Source organism: Somniosus microcephalus, chromosome 3 (genome assembly GCF_052327205.1).
Source record: "Somniosus microcephalus isolate GS21.2 chromosome 3, FLI_Smic_1.0, whole genome shotgun sequence".
NCBI lineage: Eukaryota > Metazoa > Chordata > Chondrichthyes > Squaliformes > Somniosidae > Somniosus > Somniosus microcephalus.
The window spans coordinates 76,721,513-76,742,952 of NC_140989.1; the positions used below are offsets into that span (position 1 = coordinate 76,721,513).

General features: G+C 38.3%; 1 protein-coding gene and 1 long non-coding RNA gene across 6 annotated transcripts in view; one reads left to right on the plus strand and one right to left on the minus strand.

Annotated features, from left to right (window-relative positions):
* The window catches only part of prox1a (prospero homeobox 1a), a 203,161-nt gene that overhangs the window by 64,805 nt on the left and 116,916 nt on the right, over positions 1 to 21,440 (minus strand). For 2 of the 5 annotated variants that reach the window (XM_085981193.1, XM_085981197.1), the window contains one exon: positions 4,798 to 12,220. The exons of 1 other annotated variant lie outside the window; for it this stretch is intronic. In XM_085981193.1, coding sequence (XP_085837319.1) covers positions 12,032 to 12,220 — 189 coding nt within the window. In that variant the 3' untranslated portion in view covers positions 4,798 to 12,031. Of the gene's footprint in view, positions 1 to 4,797; positions 12,221 to 21,440 lie in introns of those variants that run through there. 2 more of the 5 variants (XM_085981195.1, XM_085981198.1) reach the window with 1 other exon arrangement.
* The window catches only part of LOC147121152 (uncharacterized), a 38,318-nt gene continuing 17,064 nt past the window's right edge, over positions 187 to 21,440 (plus strand). Inside the window, exons 1-3 of the long non-coding RNA XR_015077368.1 lie at positions 187 to 421; positions 15,516 to 15,722; positions 17,345 to 17,485. This is a non-coding gene — a long non-coding RNA (uncharacterized LOC147121152). The remainder of the gene's footprint in view (positions 422 to 15,515; positions 15,723 to 17,344; positions 17,486 to 21,440) is intronic.

Sequence of the window (21,440 nt, forward strand, 5' to 3'; positions counted from 1 at the left end):
ACATGCTGCTCAATCTCGGAGGCCCAAACTGGAAATTCACGCCTGCAGGTAATAAATTATTAGATTTTTAAATTTTTAATGTTTTCTCTTATTTTTCCTTTCTGTCTCTCTCTTAATCCAATCTTTCTTTTCTCTCTAGAGCTGGAATTTTATTGGCACTGAGAGGGCGGGATCAGAGGCGGGTCAGCTGTCAAAATAGAAAAGATTGACAGCGGGTCGGGAACCCGCTGTCAACCTGCCTCCATGCAAATCTCCCAGGTTTCGGGTCTATCAGCACTGAACAGACCAGACACCAAGCGGCAGGGGAGACAATTTAGATCATTAAATGCATTGTTAAGAGGCAATTAAGTCTTATTTTAAGCTTACCTTTAGATTTTTAGAGTTCGTCAACGGCTTCCCCGCTGCTCGGGGATCACGTCAGGTAAGGAAGTCGGGTGTTGTGTCAGCATGAGATGATTTACTAACTTTACAGCTGTAAATGGTCTATAAAAACTCCCATTTCATAGGTCTTTACTTTCCAAGGTTAGAAGCTCTTGCTTACTGCATTTGGAAGTCTGATTGAGGTTAATGCAGCTAGCAAGTGTTTGGAGCAAACTCTCTATCCAGTGTCACCTCATTGGAACAACCTCTCTCACCATTGACCGATCGCTTCTGTCATCGCAACCTCACCTGCCATCTATTCCATCAGCATCGATGCCCTTGAAAAAAACCTCACCTTGGTCCTCAGGATCCCACCACGATCAGCCCCAACACCAGCATCACCGGGCACACCAGCAGCACCAACAATCCCAACCTTCTCCGCAATCAACTGATGCTGCACAGGACACAGGGCATCAGCACCTGACCAGATTGCTGCCCGGGATGCCAGGGAAGGCCTCACCATAGCCAGATTTACTTCACTTGACGCTGCACACCCTGGCTGCCACATGATGCGCCAGATTGGCACCGCCCCACACCAACACCATAAAGCATCCCTACAATGCCCAAGCCATTCCTTCCACACTCATCAGCATTGCGGGGGTACCGTTACGTCTCACCATTCACTGCAACTCACTAAGCCACTTCCAAAGGTGCACACAAATCTGTCCCAGAACACAAAAAGTGTTGAAAATAATTATTTCAATGTTTGACATAACATTAACAGAAACTTTACATGAACATTAGCTAAACCACCCAAGTGCCTACCCTTGTGTGTTGTTAGCTGGTATGCTTGCAGTAGGATGAGGGTGAGTGTGAGGGGTGGCTAGTGAGATGGGGAAGTGATAATGTAGATGGAGAGGGATGGGTGGAGGTGCAAGGTAAGTTGGTATGAGTAAGGATGTGCGGCAGTAGGGTAGGGAAGGCAGAGTGATGGGGATGTGATGAGAGGCACAGCAGGATGAGGTTGAGTGTTGCTTGGCAGTAATGTTTCGTGATCTACTGAGATCATTGAAAGGTTCGTGCCACTGCAGCCTGGTCCTCTGGAACACATCCCTGCTCATGCCCTCCTGTGCAATGTGCAAACAGGTGGCCTAGGTCTTCTGGGGAGATGTCTTCCGCCCATTGGAAGGGAAGAGAACCTCCCTGCGTGCGATGACTCCCTCAATAAGCATATGCAGGGAGTCATGGGCAAGCCTGGGTGCAGTGCTCGTCAGTGTTTGCAACACCTCAATGCTGTAGAACAGTGACAGCACAACTGTCAAAATTAATTTGGACATGGTCCCTTTAAGGAAACCGGCTGATGACGCGTCATCAAATGACGTTGTCAGACCCGTTTCCTTCAATTGGCCGGGATACGCACTAGGCGGGCTTAACAAACCCAATCAGGGGAAAATCACTTGGAGAGTGTGGGCTGGAGCCGGCAGCGGGCTGGAATCGCGCTAGCGACCCCGGCCACCCCGGATCACCTTGGTCAGCGAAATTGCGGCCTTTATTTCTGTATCCAATTTGGCTTTAATTCACCCTATTTCTTTCTCCGCTGTTCTCTCAGTATCTTTATCCTTAAATTTTATTGGTTAAGGAGATAGACTGTTGGTCCTGTTGTTCATCAACGTCTGAAATGCTCTGTTGACCTTGCTGCGCTGTTATCAACTCACACTTCCAGCAAAAAAATAATTGTCGCTGAAGGGTGAGAAAAAATAATCCAACGCATGGCCTGCTCTAGCAAATTCTGCGCATCTCATTTAAAATTCTTGTCCTTGTCCCACAACAGTGACTACACTTCAACAGAACTTCATCGGCTGTAAAGTGCTTTGGGACATCTGGTGGTTGTGAAAGGCGCTATATAAATGCAAGTCTTTTTTTCTGTAAATGTCTCTATAGCTATGCTCTACACTATCTCTGTAATCTTCCCCAGCTCTAAATCCCCTCCTGAATGCTCCATTCCTCTTACTGTGCATTCTCCTCCTCCCTTTACCCCACCATTGGTGGCAGAGCACACAGCAAACTAAATTCTCCTCTTTGGAACTCGCTACTTAACTCCTTCTATCTTTCTTTCCATCATTAAACGGCTCAAGACCCATCTCTTTGACCAAGCTTTCAATCGCTCCTCCTAATCTCTCCCTTCTGGCTTGTGCATTCATTCTCCTTATAATTATTTGTGAAGGACCTTGGGATGCATTCTTACCTTAAATATAAATACAAATTGTTGCTCTAAAAAGTACAACCCCCATAGACCTTTACTACATACTCACTTTCTCTCCCATTAAAATTATTGGGACTATTTCCTAGTGCTTCTTATTCCTCCATTCAGAACATGGCATGTTCATTTACTCGGGGCTTCTTGGATATCAATTATGAAGTATTTAATTAAGGAATATTAGTTGATGTGTAAAGTCTATCTCTATACCATTAACTTGATTACCAAAATGAGAATGAAACATTGGATCACAAAAAAGAGAACACATGGGGGGGAAAGTTTACCTATAATTCTTAGAAATGTATCTTGGAACTCAGGTGAACTAAATAAGTATTCTGATCTGAACAACGAGAAACTGAGAAATAGTCCAACTAGGAAGAGAGATTTTTCCACTGCAAACCTACAAATTTCATTCCCGCTTTACATATTCTCTCAAGGTTCAGTGGTGGTGGTCGCTTCTGTAAGTGGTCCCAGTGTCTTTAAGTTCAGGAATGTGCCCTACTGCCCAATGTCTAATCATATGATAGTGTGACCCAGAAGCATAACATTAGCACCCCTGGTAATCAGAGCTGCATCTTGTTGCTTTCATTCATGCCCTCACATCTGCTCCTCCAATCTTTCAGTAGGTGGAATGAAAATACTTTCATGAGAGGCCAGATATGAATCATTAAGCATATCTATTTTACAGACAAGTGAAGGTACAGAGTAACAGTTATAATCAAAACTCACTTACGTCACCTAACTTCAAACCCCTCCTCATGAACAAGAAAAATAAGCCACTATCCCACGTCAATGAGCTATCTTACCTTTGCTGGTCACCCTTTGGTTTTGAACAGCTCTGAGCTAAGTGAGTTTTTCCTTGCTAGGATGAGCAAACCTCCCAGACCTAACGAGACTGATCTTGAACATTGTTTTTTCTCTTCATTGTTCTCTTCATTGTATTACTTCTGAACTATCCCCCAACTTCTTCCATGTTGAGTTATTCACCAGTCTACTTCCCCCCCACCCCCCACAAGAATGGATTCTCAACTGACACCCCAGGCAGGGTTCAAATTAATAAGCCATCCAAATGATAATAGGAGTGAATGTTGTGGGCAGCCCAATATGAGATAACTATTATCCCCAGTCATTGTGTAAACACATTCAATGCCTGATTCATTAACACATAAACTCCTCTTTGTCTCAGCTGCTGCAGCATATGGTTGTAAGGAGAATTTTAAGCCTGTGTGAACTCACTTTAATTTAAAACACACTACTTAAATGGAACGCATTTCCCATCCTTTCTGAAGTAATGATCAAAAAAATCGTAAAATGTGACACCTGCTCTCTATTTTTCGCTCATTTATTTTTATATTCAAAGTTTTGAACTGAGCACACATCTGGCATGGCTCAAAGTGTCACATTAAAAAAAGTGTCACACCTCAAAGTATTTTACTTCAAAGGGAAAATGGCATTTGAACCTGATTGGCTCCAACGTCATAGAGAAAACAGCAACAAATCACAACTGAAAAGTTAAGGGGCCTACCAATGAAGCATCTTAAAAAAAAATTAAAATAAAAAAATCACCAATCACAATTTGCCTCAGGATGTGCCTATATACAATAATTAGACTTTATGGCCTCAAAGGAACAGACTATCTTAAACATAACTTCACCTTTGAGGCAGAATACATTATATGGTACAATGCGCCTCCATCTTACCCTGAGCAATGCCATAGGAGATCTGCTAGTTTTATCAATTGTCTGTACCCACTGGATATTAATGTCTGGTGCTTCCGGAGTAAATAAAATGATTTTTAAACACTGTGGCTGAGGATTTCCTTGGAGCTGCGCCCACTCCATCTCTGTAATTTACACACGTAAATGGGGTTTCTTCCGCACTTGCAGTGAAGAGCAGGAGCAGGAAATTCCCAGCCTAGATCAGTTAAACCTTTTTAAAAATCAGTGCAGTTATTTACTTTCTGGTAAGTTTCCCCACATTAACATCAAATTTTACACACTTGAAAATAAAGGCACGGATAAAGGCTCAGTAATGCAAGGAAATGAATACATTTATTACTCGAGTTCAGCTTCTCTATGAACTCATTTCATTCGCTCTCTAGGTGTGAATGAAAGCATCCAGCCACACAAACTAAAAAAATATATACTTGTGAAAAGCAAACACAAAATAAGTGCAAACAGTGTATTTGGAATTATATTTATTCTGCACAAGCTTGCATATATACTGCACATACATTCAGTTTAGAGAAGAATGGAAGGCACACAAGGCAATTGAACTACTGTAGTCTGTAGGTGGTACAAAGCAAAGGTAAAAGTCTGGATACCATACAAAAAAGCTTAAAACACACAAAATAAAATCAGTTATTCAACAAAAGGTTTTATCTTCAAAATTTAGTAGCTGCCAAGCAGAATTTAATAAGGATTGCTTAAGTCAGTTGGCTACTGCACCCCTATAACATGGACAGGGCTTATCATTTCATTATATGATCAATTATTACAGTACATCCCTGGTAATACAAAATTGTACACCTTCAAATAAATTAGGATAAATTAAACCAATAAATTATGCAAAGTCTTCAGAACAATTGACAACAACAACAAAATTCCACAATCAAAATGGTCTCTAGCTAGAAAATAAAATCAAAAACACTGACTAGGTCAGCTTTAATTACTGCACTATTTTCAAATTAACAGGTATTTAATACAAAAAGGAGCATAATGCTATGTACAACATATTGCTAAATAATATAAAGGCAGTGTTTTTGTCACTTTTCTGCAACCATATACATACAAGCGTTTTCATCGCAGGCAGTTCATATCCCACAGTTCTCTATGACAAGATGAGTGTGTTTCATTCAACTTCACATTCTGCAATAGAAGTGCAATACGCAGCAACCATTTCCAAAATAACCATCTCCCTTGTCATTCAATTTGAAGGGAGTTCTCAAAAAATAGGTCAACATTAAACTACCACTTAAAAAAAAGATTATATGTGGTCAGGATTTGGGTAAATTAGAGTTTACAAGTGCATGTGCTTTTGCTGTAGCTGCTGATTTCTGTGCCACTGACATCACCACAAGGAAGGTCTCAGGATTCATCCATTTACTCATTTATTTACTGGGTAGATGCAATATACATTCTGTAAATATTTTACAAGATACAGAAGTCATAATGAGCAATGAGCGCAGAATTTGTGGATTTTGAATACAATAAACAATGAAGTGAACTTCAAAGAATTTTTATAAATGTAATAAGAGTTCCAAGGGGTAATGAGCTTACATATATGTGGGAAAAATGGCAATAGGTATTTTTCATAGGGAATTAAATACATACTTTTTGATCAGTATCACATCATGCATTGTATTTCCTGTGATAGCACGAAGTTTAGCAACATAAATCGGAGGTGAAAGGTGATTAGTTGAAAAATATAAAAGAGGAAGAAAAAAAATTAAAGTATGCAAAAGAAATTAAATGAAAAATGGTAATTTAAGGTTAGCATTTCTCGAGGGCTCCCTTTTTAAACTTCTTCATGGAATATTTACCCACATATTTTAATGCAATTACTTTACAACAACAGATTTAAAAAAAATCAAAAATATTAAATCAGAAACTTAAAGCAGATTACCAGCTTTTGATATTCTGAGGCACAACCGAACTGCAACAAAATATGTGAGTAAATACCTCATACTATTTAAATACTACAACTCAATGTCTGCCATGTAAATTTCTCATTACTGTGAACATTCTCTGCGACGTATCCTGCAATAGTCATAAATATAAGTGTCGCAGAGGTCACAATAAAACATTCTCTTCACAAAACATATTTTCAGCATGTCTAAAATTAGAAAAGTTGTCCATCTAAAGGGAAAATTCAGCTTTCACTTCACACGTATATCACATCATATGAAATATTGCTTCTATACTACTTTTTATAATCTATGAAAACACAAAATCTGCACCACAGTTACAAAAAATTGGCTTCTACAAGATTTCCCAAACTCGAATGCTGAGCAAACAGTCGAAGAGGAAAAAATAATTTGCTTTATCAAACTGTTCTAAAAATTCTCTTCTTCAAAATTTTTTTTTCCAGCTGTTTTATTTTTATAAAGATACAATATATGCATAGCTATCACCTTCATGGTAAACTGCAGGAAAAAAACAAAATCTGGCATTTATTGCAGTTGGTTATGGATAAAAAGGAAATCCTCAAGAATCCCAAAACAAGAAATGTTCAGCCACAGAAGGCACAAGAACAATTGTATATGTGGGAAATTGGTAAATTGAAGGTGTCTGTATCCTTCAAGCTGGTGCATTTAAGGTCTAGGCACAGGATATCACCTCAAGTTTATATGCAATGTTAAATTTCTATTAGCAATAAGAATACAGAAAATGGGAATTAATTTACAGATATAGCATCCATCATGAGCTCATATTAAACTATATAAATTTCCACTCTAAAACATCTGACCTCTTGCCTCTTGTAGCTGTTACATCATGAATACGTAAAGTGTATGCCAGTATAATGACAGCAAACCTTGTGAAGCAATCGAGATAATCTCAGGTTTGTAAGGAAAAATGTAGCTGGAGGCACAAAGGCATTATGGCTCTCATAAAAGCATTCCAGTTTAAATGAAATTTCCAGAACATTCTTTATATACTGCACAAAGTGAAATTAGTTTAAATGGAATTACAATTAGACTGTTGAACGCGTCTTTATTAAAATCATATTACAAAACTCTCCTATTAGACCAGTGGTGCAATAATTACAGAATAAAGTACTGAAATGATTTAGAACCCAATTGTTTTGTTCTTTTACAAAATGTCAGGATATATGGTAATCTTTGCAATCTTGTGCACAATTTAATTATTTGACAGATCTTACACACATTATCCTCTAATCTCCAAACAAGTAAACAAGGTAGTAGGACCCTTTACTCTGTTTATTATAATCATTGCACCTCTAATTGAGACCACATTGTAATGTCAGCACAGAACTGTTAGCTTGTATTCTTCAAGGTCACTCCTATAATAGGACCACCAATGCTCATGACTAATTTCATTAGACAAGTTTGATTTCAAATTTCATAGTCACAACATGTCAGTACTAAGTGAGACTGAGTGACTGGTACATAATTCTGCCAGGAAAGGCTCGGGAAGAGTGTAGAACACAACACAAAATAAAGTAAAAGATTCAGCACTTTGGGGGCATACCAAAATTAAGACGACAGACTTGGTTTAGATGCATAGTGAATACATTGGCACTTCATTGCTATTGTCTGCATTGCCTAAAGTCTGCAGATACTGCAAGTGCTTTATAATAATGACAGGGCATTGCAGGCATTGTGCTGTTAATTTGAAGTCAGCAGGTTTTAAGGCTATGTGCTGACATTAATTGCTTCCCTGCATTTCTATCCATCAACTACACTTACAACTAGTTAAACTGTAGCATTGGGGTCAGTCACATTGTTACCACTCTCACTCTTCATAGTTTTTAAAATGCAAATGTAGAATATGTTAAATTTTGTACATTCTAGATTTTAAGTGCTCTGCTCATCTTAAGAGAGCTCTCTTTTTCCCAACTGGATTTAATCATGAAAATATAACATAAACCAAAAACATACTTTTTTTGTAATGCTCATGGCGCTTGAATTAAGTAAGTTGACAGCAACCCTGTCGGTGTCAGTTATTCTCCGCTCTGCACGGTGGTAAATTTAGTATTGAATTTTAATAAAAAATAGTTTAACCCTTTCATTGGCTTACTGCATTTCTGCTGCTGGAAAGTTGAATTTTTTTTTTCCAATGTGACTAATTATAATTTTATAACCTCTTGAGGCCATCAGCTGCATTTCTGCGCAAAAGAATTCACAAATAATGAATTCCACTAATGCTCTAGTGCTACATAATTATCAATATGAATGGTTAATTTACTCTATTGTACCACATTCTCCCCGAGGCTTCTAACAAATGCTAAACTTTTACTATATAAATCATAGCCGTTTTAATCCTTACTATTCATCTACTCAAAAGTAGCTTTCCAAGCAATGTAATCCTTACCTAATGGAATTATTAAAAAAATGACATCAAAAAATTGGGATTACTTTTCGTTTTAAAGTTTGAAAATGTACTGCACATTTTTTTCCAAACTGACTACATGCTCCGTAAAGTGTCGATGTATTTGTACATTCTGTAGGGCATCCAAGGTTTGTAATGCTGAAATCCAAGACGCAAGGTTCCATAGCCTGAACAGCTTTTGCACCCAGTTATAATTAACTCAGTCTTAATTTATTCAGAATATACTGAAAGTAAATCCTCAAGTTCTGTATATTTGTCCAATTCTAATCTGGAATAATCAGTGCAGGATATTTACAGTAAAAATACAGTTCTGCAGATGCCATTTAACCAACACATTCATAAGTTGAAGATGGAATTCAGTATTGTTGAACTGTGAATTGAATTCATGTGTGATTTATTCACAGATAATGTGTTTAATTGTAGAAGAGGAAAAATAGCACAGAAATCCTAAATTTAGCTTTGTACTATCTTGGAGTGGTTTTATTGCAACCCTAAATATAGACCAATGCCAGTGAAAGGATTTAAAACAATTATGGATGCATCCTAAAGTGCCAAGGTCATTTTGCTGAGAAGAGTCAGGTGGTGAGCAATTGTGGTTAACAGCTTAGAACAGTCTAAGCCATTCTAACTAGCTATACTTCTGTTTGGTATTGTCTAAGGTAGTAAACTGGGAACCTACTGGAATCTTTTCCAATAATACTTATTGAACAAAATTATAATGCAGTATCAGCCTTTCTGCAGCCTGGAAATTGTTGAGTGAATCATTGCTTACAATCAGGAATTTCTGGCTTGCACACCAGAAATTCCTGATGACACAACCCATTTAACATCTAGTTGTGTAGGTTTGATTTTATAAGTAGGTTTAAATTACAACCCAATTAGGCAAAAATAAATCTGTAACATACCATGAACCAATAAGTTTGACATAAATTAGTTTTAACTAAGGCAGAAACTGAAACAGATCCATTTTTAGTCTGTGATTGCAGAAATCTAGAATTATAATGAGAGATCAGCATAGTAGCCTTTTTGTACTGAGAGAATGGTTGGATTGAGGTGAGCTAGCAAGTTGAAAATCAATCTATCTAGATACATTTCAAAAAGGTGCAATAATTATGCCAATCCTTTTATAATAGTAATATCTTATATTGTGTATTCGAAAAGTGCACACTTGCATGCTTCATCATTTCGTCAGAAACTGCAATTAAAGGCAGAGTGGCTATATTCAAATCCAGTTCTAACATTTTATTATACCTCAGTATAGTCATTTTAAAATATCTTGTGCATGTACTGGCTGGTGGATCTGATTGATTCAAAATGTGTGCGGTCATCAAACTGGATTAGTTTAAAGTCAAATTAGTCCCAAATAAACTGACAGATACAGCTATAGATCACAAAGTCATATATAGAGGTTTGCTTTCAGTAGTAATTATGTTGGCAAATAAAATAAATACACTAGTACTAAAGGTCACGCTCCAATAACAATTAAATCAGGCTAATATGAGGGTATTTTCAGTACGACTGCGTAAATATGTATATATTATATATAAATTTTAAAAATTGTACATGGTTCGGCATGTTCTCTTCATCTAGTGACTCAAGACGCTTTCAGCAGTCAGTGTCAACACAAAAACCAAACTGCTAAAGAAGGTAATGGGGTGAGGGGGAGAAATCTTGCTGTTTATAAAGTGGTATCAAATCAGATTTAATACTTTAGGTGTCCTTGCAAACGATTTAAAACAGAATGTAATTTGTTTCATATAGTTGCAGTTAACAAGAAATCAGATTAAATCTGGCCACAGTCTCAAATTCCCTGTGGTGAGCAATTTAGTTTAAAACTGATTCTAACAGTATGGCATGTTTAGGCACATGCGACTTTCCGTGTCAATAGAACGTTTGCACACTATGTACAAGTAACCATTTTCACAAAGAATCTGTATTCTAATTACAATAATGCACTCATTGCACTCAGCAGTACTCTTGTAATGTTTTGCACTTTAAAGCGCATTTGTTTTTTGCATGAGTTTTTTTTTTTCTTTTGTACCTGAATGGATTCCCTCTAACTTAAACAATGACAATCTGATGTCTTTTCATGGTTTCAAAAATGGTAAACTGACACATTCTTATTAATTCAATTTTCAAGTTCTTTTTCTTCAGTGATACACTGCAATGCAAACTGTCACGTTAGCATTACTTTAAGTAGCAGAGCCAGGAAAAGTCTTCAATAAAGTTAACAGCACATTTTTAGGTTTGAAAATCTGTCAGTTTACAGGGTACTCAAGAACTGAATACAGTACATTGTTCCAGTAAATAAAAGTGATATTAATAGAGTACGTTAAAAACTCCAAAAAATAAATCTCAGCTGTAGGTTCAATGCAAACTGCTGCTAATAACACCAGGCTGACTGGGTAGCCTCACTTTGAATAGAAATATTTAAGAGGTTTGTTATTTTATCTGAATTCAGTAAAAATTAACAGCAAATGTTGTTTTTCTCACTCTCCCAGGAGAGTACAACCTATCTCTGGTGATCTGGCCAGCTATGAACCTTTGCAGAATTAATTTGGAATCATTAGAAGTGCACAGGAACCTGATCCGCGGTCACTGCGAGAAAGCAGAATTGTTCTGTACCGGAGAGGCTGTTCTCACATGAAGTGGTCATTTTTGGTGAAAAAGTAATGAATCTTGGCAGAAAAGCAATAGCTGTTTGTAAGATAGGGATCAGCACAATATGACCAACATCAGCTACAGAGGCTGAAGAATGAAACACATGTCATTTGCAGGTGGTGGTGAAGTAGGTATAAAAATGACACCATAGGTAAGATCTGACTATATGGTGCATTCTAGTCTGGGGGCAAAGATCAATTGGTACCATGCCTGAAATCAAAACAATAGCAGGCTTAGACATCTCTGATAGTGATACAGCTGGGCAAAACCTCCTAGTGTGTAGTGTTGTATCCCATGACAGCTACTTTATTGTCCAAATGATGTCATAGTTATTTGCCATTTGCCACAAGTAATCATTAATAAATCCTTCTGTCTGACAGAGCAGATTACTTTAGGTGTAATACCCTACCTTGAAATAAAAAATTAAAAGTACACTCTCACACTTCAGTTTTTCCTTCCATAAATCAAATCAAATCTAACCTTCAAAACAGAAGGGTTCAGGTATCAGTGTTAGTGGGTTCAAGGCTGTGGTGAACAATCTTCTTACAAGGTCAAATGTAAAAGGGTAAAACAGTGGGGAAAATTAACAAATCAGAGCTGAGAAAAGCAACAATACAAGGATTGGGCATCAGAACAGAAGGGGTATATTACATCTGATACATTCAGATGACTCTGGGCATCTTTACTCATGTAGTAGCTCTTGCAGGCAGTTTGGAGATTTGAAAACCTCCGGGACTTCGCTGTCCAGCTTGCAAATGACCTTGTAGATGGCCTTCTTCCAGGAAGGATCAACGTCTTTGCCTGCAACAATGGCATTGAAAAACTCTCGTAATGTGATCTGAGCCACTTCCAAGAACCTCTCCGGAACCTGCTGATACAGAAGGAGACAATGACATTAGTAGAGTTTTCAATTTCAATCCAAAGTCTCTGATTCATTAAAAGGGGAGGGGAGGAGGGCTGAGCTTTCATCAACCTCCCCGAGGCCTGCAGCAGCTCTGTGCATCCAGCCCCTAAATATGGCAAAGTTAGCAGTTTCCAGTTTATTCCAGGAAGGCTATTTCTAGAAAGATGATCTTTATGTTTTTATCCTCTTTCATTCCAGAAATCAGACTTATCTACCTCCACACTCAAAGGCTCAAGTGCACTTTGCAAGCTTTCAACATTTTCTATAATTTAATTTTTGATAAACAAAAAAGTTCTGTTTTCTGTAATTTGCAGATGAATTAGGTCAACAATTTGACTCAATAACAATATAGCAATGAGATAAAAATGTAAAATCAGAAGCTGTTTTGTTTTAAAATTCATTACTGTACTCTACAAGCAGAGTTTCTACATTTACCAGGAATATTTTCCAGATATTTAATTTTAATATTTTGGAATAAATCATGAATTAATTTAAAGTGACATCTCATTTCTTAGAGGTATATATGGGGAATATGGACACTTCAGAGAGTATCTATTTTTAAAAGGAATGCTAGACTGAATTCTATTAGCTTCGGTGTGTTATATGAGCATTAATGTACTGTACTTGTGATCATCATAGTGCCTCGAGGTATCATTTTACCTATTAAGCTTGATAGTATGAAGCTATGTTTTGAGACAAATATTAATGTTATCATTTTGATGTACTTGCAGTATATTAAGATCAGCACACATGCCAAGGATAGAAATGTCCTTGAATAATGTTACACAGATGTTGCAGCCATTCACTTGAGTTAGCATTCCTAGACTTCTTGGTTAAGTGTACATTCAGCATATTGTACCACTCATTCAGATGATACTTTCCAATCAATGCAAATCAGTTTGTCAGTTATGTCAATTCTGAAAAAAACAATGTATATGGAGCAAAACGTGAGATCAAAACTGTACTTACCCCAAAGCTCACTGAAATTGTAAATGACTCCCTTTGCCCTGGCAACACTCCTCTTCCCATCAGTCCTTCCTTAAGAAAGCTGACTTTCAACCCCTCTGTCCTCTCCAACCATCACCCCATTTCCAACTTCTCTTTCCTTTCTATGGTCCTTAATCGCGTTGTCACCTCCTCCCAGTTCTGCTCTCACCAATCCCACAATTCCCTTTTTGAAACCCTTCAGTCCAGTTTCTGTCCTGCACACAGCACCAACACAGCCTTGGTCAACGTTAACAAAGGCTCATCAGTCACTGCAACAGCAGCATGCTATCCCTCCTTGATCTCTATGTGGCGTACAACATAATTGACCATGCCATCCTGTGTAGTGCACCACTGTGGGGCTGCCTTCACGTGATTCCACTTTTGTCTCATCATAGTCAATGCATCTCCAGCAGAAAGCTTCTCCTGCCCTCATATGGTTACTTCCGAGTACTCCAAAGTTCTATCCTTGGCCCCTTCCTTTTCCTTATTTATTGTTGCCACTCACTGACATTATCCATAAGCATGTAATGCCTTTCTATATGTCTGCTGACGGCACTGAGTTCTACATCTTCTCTTCGTCCCGAGAGTCCATGAGCACCTTTGTGTTGCAGGACTACCTGTCCAACACCAAGATGTGATGGAGTCAGAACATCCTTCAATTTAATATTGGGAAAGTCAAAGCCATCTTATTTGGTTCCTGCCAAAGCTCGACTCTTGCCATCGACTCCATTGCTGAACATGATGGCACGCAAACTCTATGTTTAGTTCAACCCAGAGCTGAGCTTCAAACTCCAAAAAAGAAAAAAGACTTGCATTTATATAGCGCCTTTCATGACCATCAGACATCCGAAAGCGCTTTACAGCCAATTAAGTACTTTTGATGTGTAGTCATTGTTGTAATGTAGTAAACATGGCTGCCAATTTGCGCACAGCAAGCTCCCACAAATAGCAATGAGATAATGACCAGATAATTTTGTTTTGTTATGTTGATTGAGGGATAAATATTGGCCAGGACACCGGGGATAACTCCTCTGTTCTTCTTCGAAATAGTGCCGTGGGATCTATTACATCCACCTGAGAGGGCAGACGGGGCCTCGGTTTAATGTCTCATCCAAAAGACGGCATCTCCGACAGTGCAACACTCCCTCAGTACTGCACTGGAGTGTCAGCCTAGATTTTTGTGCTCAAGTCTCTGGAGTGGGACTGGGTACAGGCCCATGTTCTACCATTCTGTGACACATTGTGGATACAGGCCCATGTTCTACCATTCTGTGGCACATTGTGGGTACAGGCCCATGTTCTGATGGGAGTTGATCTGACTCAGAAGAGAGAGTGCTACCAACTGAGCCACAGCTGACATATCCCATCCATTAGCAAGGCCTATAATTACCAGCTCTGCAACACTGCCCTTCTCCACCTCTATCTCACTCCTACCAGTGCTAAAACTCTTATTCATGTTTTTGTTACCTCTAGGCTGAATTTGTCATTAATCTGCTACTGTAAAAATGAATAGCTGGAATTGTCCAGAATGCTTGGAGTCTCAGATATTTAGAATGTTGGGTACGAGATTGTAGGCTGCAACATGTTAATTGTAATTTATAGCATCTTGAAAGGGTCATTGCTGATTTGTTGGAGTTATCTTGATTAATAAGGAACGTCTAACAGAATTGTATATTTGATACATGGGTACGTGCACACACATACAAATGCACACAAGATCCCAGTTCTTCCTTCTGACATAACTTATTTTGATATATATAATTTAAAATACTATTTACCTATAGGGTGCAATAAAGTGGATTATCAATGTGCTGCTTTAGAGTGGGAGGACACTGGTCACACATGCAAATCCTCATTCAGAAAATGTCTAATCTTTATTAGGTTATGAAGCAGCATTGAATGACAGTCAGGTACTTTCTAATATGGAAGGAGGGAAATATTGGTGGCATGGTCACTAAGGCTGATATTTCCACATCTCTGAGGTGATCTGACCCTGTGCCATAGATAAAGAATTGGTAAAGGTTGCTTGACTACCATGCTCAGATTGCTGACAGTGCATGTTACAGGGGAAGAGTACAGGATTTACTTATAGATCCCATATTATTAGACACAGAACAGAGGCTGGGGCTTTCCGCTAGCACGTTTGCCAGTTCACGATTTTCCTTCTATTGATTTTAATGGGTAGAAAAACTGTAGGCTAGTGAGCATGCAAGCAGAAAATCCTGGCCATAATGTCCATTGTTTCAAAGTTCTGCTTGTTCCTAATTCTTTACAGATCGGTATACGCTTGAGTGTGACTTGATGAAATAAGGAATTTCTTAAAACTGCAAGATTTCCCTGAATTCGACTGTTAACTATATCTTGACAGCTCTTTACATATAAAGCTGCTGTTCTAAGAAAAAAAGTTGCTCATCGAGGATTACAACCCTTTTACAGAGGAACTCTGAGTATATCCCAGTTCACTTAACCAAAATATCAAAAGGTACTTGTAGCACCTCTTTTGCATTTGAAAAATGCTGACATTTACATTTTTGAAATACTATGTAGAATGCCAAATAATTTGAAATGAAACCCTAAAGGAGGGTGTCACAGACATAGGCTGAAAATAAGTTTGACAAGAAGAATGACTAATGAGGGTGTCCTGGTACAAGTACAAGTACAAGAGAGAAGTGATGGGAGTTGATCATGATGAGAAAATTTGAATAATGTGAACATGTTATTCAGGAGTTTGAAGGAAAGTTGTTGGGGCTGTTACAGTCAGGAAAGGTTGATGTCAATAGATCAAATGGCAGGGAAAGTTGATGAATGAAGTAATGATATGGGCAGTGGTAACATCAGGAGCTGATTCTATCCACTCCTTGCACAGGTGGACTGTAAGAGACAGAGATAAAATAGAAAAGAAAATAAAAAAGCTTAAGTGAGTTGGTTGCATTTTAGGATAGTTCCACTTTAGCAAAATGATGCGTTCCCCGACTTTCTTGTCAACTCAATGCAGCCCATATTACCAGCAATATGAAGTAAATTAAAAAATAGCCAAATTAATTTTAATAAGTCATAGAGTTATACAGCACAGAAAGAGGCCCTTCGGTCCATTGTGTCCGCGCCGGCCACCAAGCCCTGTCTATTCTAATCCCATTTTCCAGCACTTGGTCCGTAGCCTTGTATGCTATGGCGTTTCAAGTGCTCATCTAAATGCTAAATAAGATAGCTAAAATTAAACTCAAAGCAAAACTAATTATGTACTTGCTTTCAAAATTAGTGGAGGAGAAAAAGGCTACTGATGACAATTCTGTGATGGTCACATTTAAGCGTTTCTAAGTGAAAGTTATACCACATATGCTGACATCATCTCTGTGGAATATTTTGTATCTCATGGGGATTCCATTACAACTGATAACATTCTCAGTGATGTCATCAGAATCACTGCAATCTGTGCAGCAATCAACTTCCCACTTTGTGTGAAAAAAACAGAATACACAATGATAAAAAGTTATGGGTAACTCCTTACCAACAAACAACTCAAATAAAGTGATAAAGTAAACTGTACAAGACACCAAGCTTAATTATGAAGTCAACTCACTCCTGAGATAGAACGTATATCGAGTACGGTAGCATAGTGGTAATGTTACTGGGCTAGTAATCCAGAGGCCTGGGCTAAAGGACATGAGTCAAAATCCCATCACGGCTGTTGGGGAATTTAAGCTCAGTTAATTAAATAAATTTGGAATACAAATGGTGACCATGAAACTACCAGAGTGTCGTAAAAACCCATCTGGTTCACTAATGTCCTTTAGGGAAGGAACTTTGCCATCCTTACCCGGTCTGGCCTATATGTGACTCCATACCCACAGCAATGTGGTTGACTCTTAACTGCCCTCTGAAATGGTGACTCAAGGGCAATTAGGGATGGGCAATAAATGCTGGCCTTGCCAGTGACACCCACACCCTGTGAATGAATATAAAAAAGAAAATCTCTCTTGGTTGCACATTTACATCCTTTATATACACAATAATATTTTAGAAACAAAAAGGTTACATTTTAGCCCTAGACTTCTCTTCTAACCCAATCAATAGTGTTACAGATACAACTTGTGTCATCAACAGCTTTTCGTGTCACGCAAAGCACCTTTTTGAATCCTCATTTGTTGCAGCAGAGGATTTCTATGCTATGCTGCTTCGGAGGAGCTGGGAACAAAATTGACTTTAATGGAGGCAGTGTTTTACCATTCTTCACCATTGCTCCTGGTAAGTGTCTCTACGATAGTAAATTTACAGAAAACTATTTACACTGTCATAAACTGCTACTAATTTGCGATACCTACTTAATAAAATAGAGTTTTAGCCCACGTGTGCTCTAAATTGCCCATGGTTTTGGCTCTGATACAGGTAGAGGAAATAGAATTAAACCCCAAGTTTCGTACATGGTGTCCACAATAGACGAAGTAGCTTGGTGGAATCAGCTACATTGATTTGTCATCAGTTCAAACACACAAGGTTTCAGTTTTAGTGCCAAGAATGCTATAAATTCAGGTTAAAATCCGGCTGAACGCTATTTTTGATGCACTGGTTAATGCGCTCATGTAAAATTACTGTGTGTGCTAGTTTAATGACATTCCAACCTATTTGAAATAAATGGGTAGTAAATAGGAATTTGGAAAGAGCCATTAACTAGTATGCTAAAATAGCACTCATAAATTTCGACTGCACCGAGAGGTTTCTCAGATTTTACTTAATTTTTCATTTTCAAGATATCAAGGTTAAATGTGCAAATGTTAAGACCTATAAAAAAAATCTTTCCGTCGTCAAAGGGTTAATGTCACGTCCTCACCCTCTCCAAAATTACAATTAACAGCAGGAAGTATCTAGTGATCATCTATACACTCAGCAGACAAGCATTTAAGTTTAATCTGTTTTTCAATTTTTAAGAATAAAGGCAGTAAAGGTTGTCTAAAATATTTATGAGGAAGTCATCCCAGGAACAATCTACATTTGATTTACTGTGCAGCAGTATGGTCACACTGGATTAGACGTACAAAACCTCTAACAAAAGCACAACAGCTGATGCATGTGATGTTAGGAGGTGACCGAACAGTTAAAGCATGCTGCTGGCTGCAGGCAAGCAGTCAGCAGATGTAGACAAAAGGCAGTGACAAGAATAACCCTCTCTCCAAGGCGAGGAGTCAAGAGAATCCAAAATACCAATAACCCTTTTCTCCTTGCCCTCCCTACTGTTATCTTCTTATAATAGTAAGTGCATGATTCCCTTTTACAGTCAAAAAATGAGACAGTACCACTGCAGCATTTACCAACCATTAAAACAATTAAATGACAGAAATTGAACTTTTTGGGAAACTACAATATCTTAAGAGAGGACTACTGGGTGTGATTAATTTGCCTTGTTTTTGCAAATCAACTTTTGTGAAATAACAAAAGCCTGGCTCTCATCTCTTTCGCCTTTATAAAATTCTCCCCTCTGTTACAAGCGACATTGGTTCACTTGAGTGTTTTGCGAAGGCAGGCAAATGAGCACCGTTTCAGTGACCGCTAACCTTGGTATGTCCTGACACTTATGATGAGTATCCGCAGGACACAGAAGGCAGGCAGGCTGCTATGTCAGGCTTTTATTATGTGCTGCCGAGTCTGGGGACAGTCAGAAGATCAAACAAATGACCCCTGAAGGGAAAGCAACTCAGAGATGGGGTGGTTCTTTGGCACAAAGTCACCGCATTTACATTGTGCAAACTACGCGCTCTTTTGTCCTGACAAGCTCACGGCGACTTGATTGACTGCTGCCACCTGATGCTGAGGAAGTGGAGTGTGTTATTTCTAGGAATTGCTGATTCTAATAAAGGAACCAGGATGACGCTTATTTGTCATCAGGACTTTTTTCTGCAGACCTTCCAATTGTTATTTTGTTTGGAGGATTTGTGTAGGTGCATGTCCCCCTGGTTAGGAACAAAGCACAACACAAGAGGGGGCAAAAAAAACAGCAGGAGGCAAATAGTCAAAGTACTTCACCGAACATTCATTCACCCTTGCATGCACATGATTTCTCTGAACAAACTCCCCGATCCCTGCTGTTTGTTAAGCAAATATTGATCAAGGAGAGTTGCATCTCCTGATAGCAGTGACATAAGCTGGGGACTTGTTCTGTTCCATGTATAAACCTAAGGACATTTTACCCATCTTGCACAGTTTTAATTATGGGATGGTTAGCGTAACTACAAAATTATGTTAAATATTTCTGCAGACTGAGAAGTTTATTATTAAAACAGCATTCATTCAGAAAATGACATTTAATTATTAAGAAAATAGTCATAAATTTAAAACCAATGCTGTTCAGAAATTGCTAAAAAAAATGTGGAAATCAAGTGGATAAGCAGCGACTCATTTGGGAGGACTGAATGTGTTTCATTGCGTTTAAGAGGTTTTCAATGAAAATGAAGAAACATTTCCTACAAGTTTCTTATTTTCAATATTTTAAAGTAGAATTGGAGAAACATAGCACAGTAATCCCAGGTTTTAAAATTCTCCCTCATTAGTCAGTGGATTAAAAATGCAGATCTTGACCCCTTCAGTAGGCTAACAGCTCAGCCTGTCCACTTTACATATAGTGATCACTTCTTAGCTAACTCTTGGTGGACGGGCTGATCCCATTAGGTAAGAACTGGACACATACATACTTCTTATTTGTACCTTAGTGGAAACACTCTTGTTGGGTCAATTGTTAAAAATAGTAACTGAGAAACCCTCGCAGCCTCAGAGAAGCAGAGGTTGAGCTAAGAGACTAACAAAGAAACTATTAAAAATGACAGATTATTAGACTAAAAGGTAATTAGTGATTAAGATTACAAGATTAGTTGCTTAATTTTGAAAAAAGGCAATTAGCAGCAGTTAAAATGCTGTTAGCCGAATAAACAGGTGCAGAGAAAAACGTTCCCTCTGCTGAACTTAATGCCCTCCCACTCAGATACTTAAATATTTAGATTTATGCCATGGTACGAGTCTCTAAATCTTTAGAATAACATGTGTTTGATGTGATTTTCACTACTTCAATACCGTATGTGGTAATGCTATTGTAATACAGATTTAAGTGAACTGTCAAAGATCCTAACCAACTATGTAAGGTTCAGCTCACTACCTCCCAAATTCCTTCTTAGCAACAAACAGGATCTGAGTGGCTATATGTACCTTGTGTCATAAGATTTGGAGGAAGCTAAATGGTGCAGTTTTGTACTGCCAGTTTGACACAAGTACTAAATATTTATTAGTCAAAAGTCCATCCAGAGAATCAGATTTTCACTGCAAGTTACGAATAACAGCAGCATTGCGCATGTTTCCTCACAACAATGGCTTTTGAGCTGCTGTGTGAACTCCTACTGCTAAATTAGAGCATGCAGCACTAATACCCTGCAAACCCACCACTTCATAGAGGGTCTTGCTCCTAATGAGGCTGTGAAGAGTTGTACAGCCGCCAGCTCCAACATGATCATACTTCAATTTTAGAGCTGCTTTTATGATTAGAATGATATGAATGCAGAACAAATATGCAAGTAGAACAGTGGTATAAAGCATAAGTATCCAGTGCATTGCTCAAAATATTTCATCCTAGCACTTCCACAGATCATTGCACTACCATAATATCAACCTCGATAAACTTTTGCAGCTGGGCTGACAATACTTCTGCCCACTTCTGTCTTCATTTATATTCTGTCAAGTAAGTTCCCAAAGTGATTTATAGGTAGATTTCAGGATAGGCTTTTATAATCCTACTCACTTAGAACATTGGGGTAGGATAGAGAACAGCTGGGTTGGGGGGAGAGGCAACGCTTCTGCTTAGCAGAGAGCTGTCGTTCCAAGGCACCTCAGTCTGCTCTGAAGAAGGCAATATGTCTGAAAATGAATTTTTAAATGAAACAAATGGTTATAGAATTATAGTTACCAACAGAAATAATAGTATAACAGTGCAAACATCAGGTCTCATTGGATACAATATTTATCCAGAAAGTGGCTCAAATGACAGCACGCTTGCAACTTTTCCTGTTAGTTAGTAAGGAACTCTCGTCAAATATTTGTTCCAATGTGATTGTGTAACTCAACCAGCCTTCTCCTCCACCTCAATTTATTTAAAGCTCTATCTTGAATTCAATAATTTAATTTTTAGCAGTGAACATGATAAATGCCCACAATATAGTTAGAA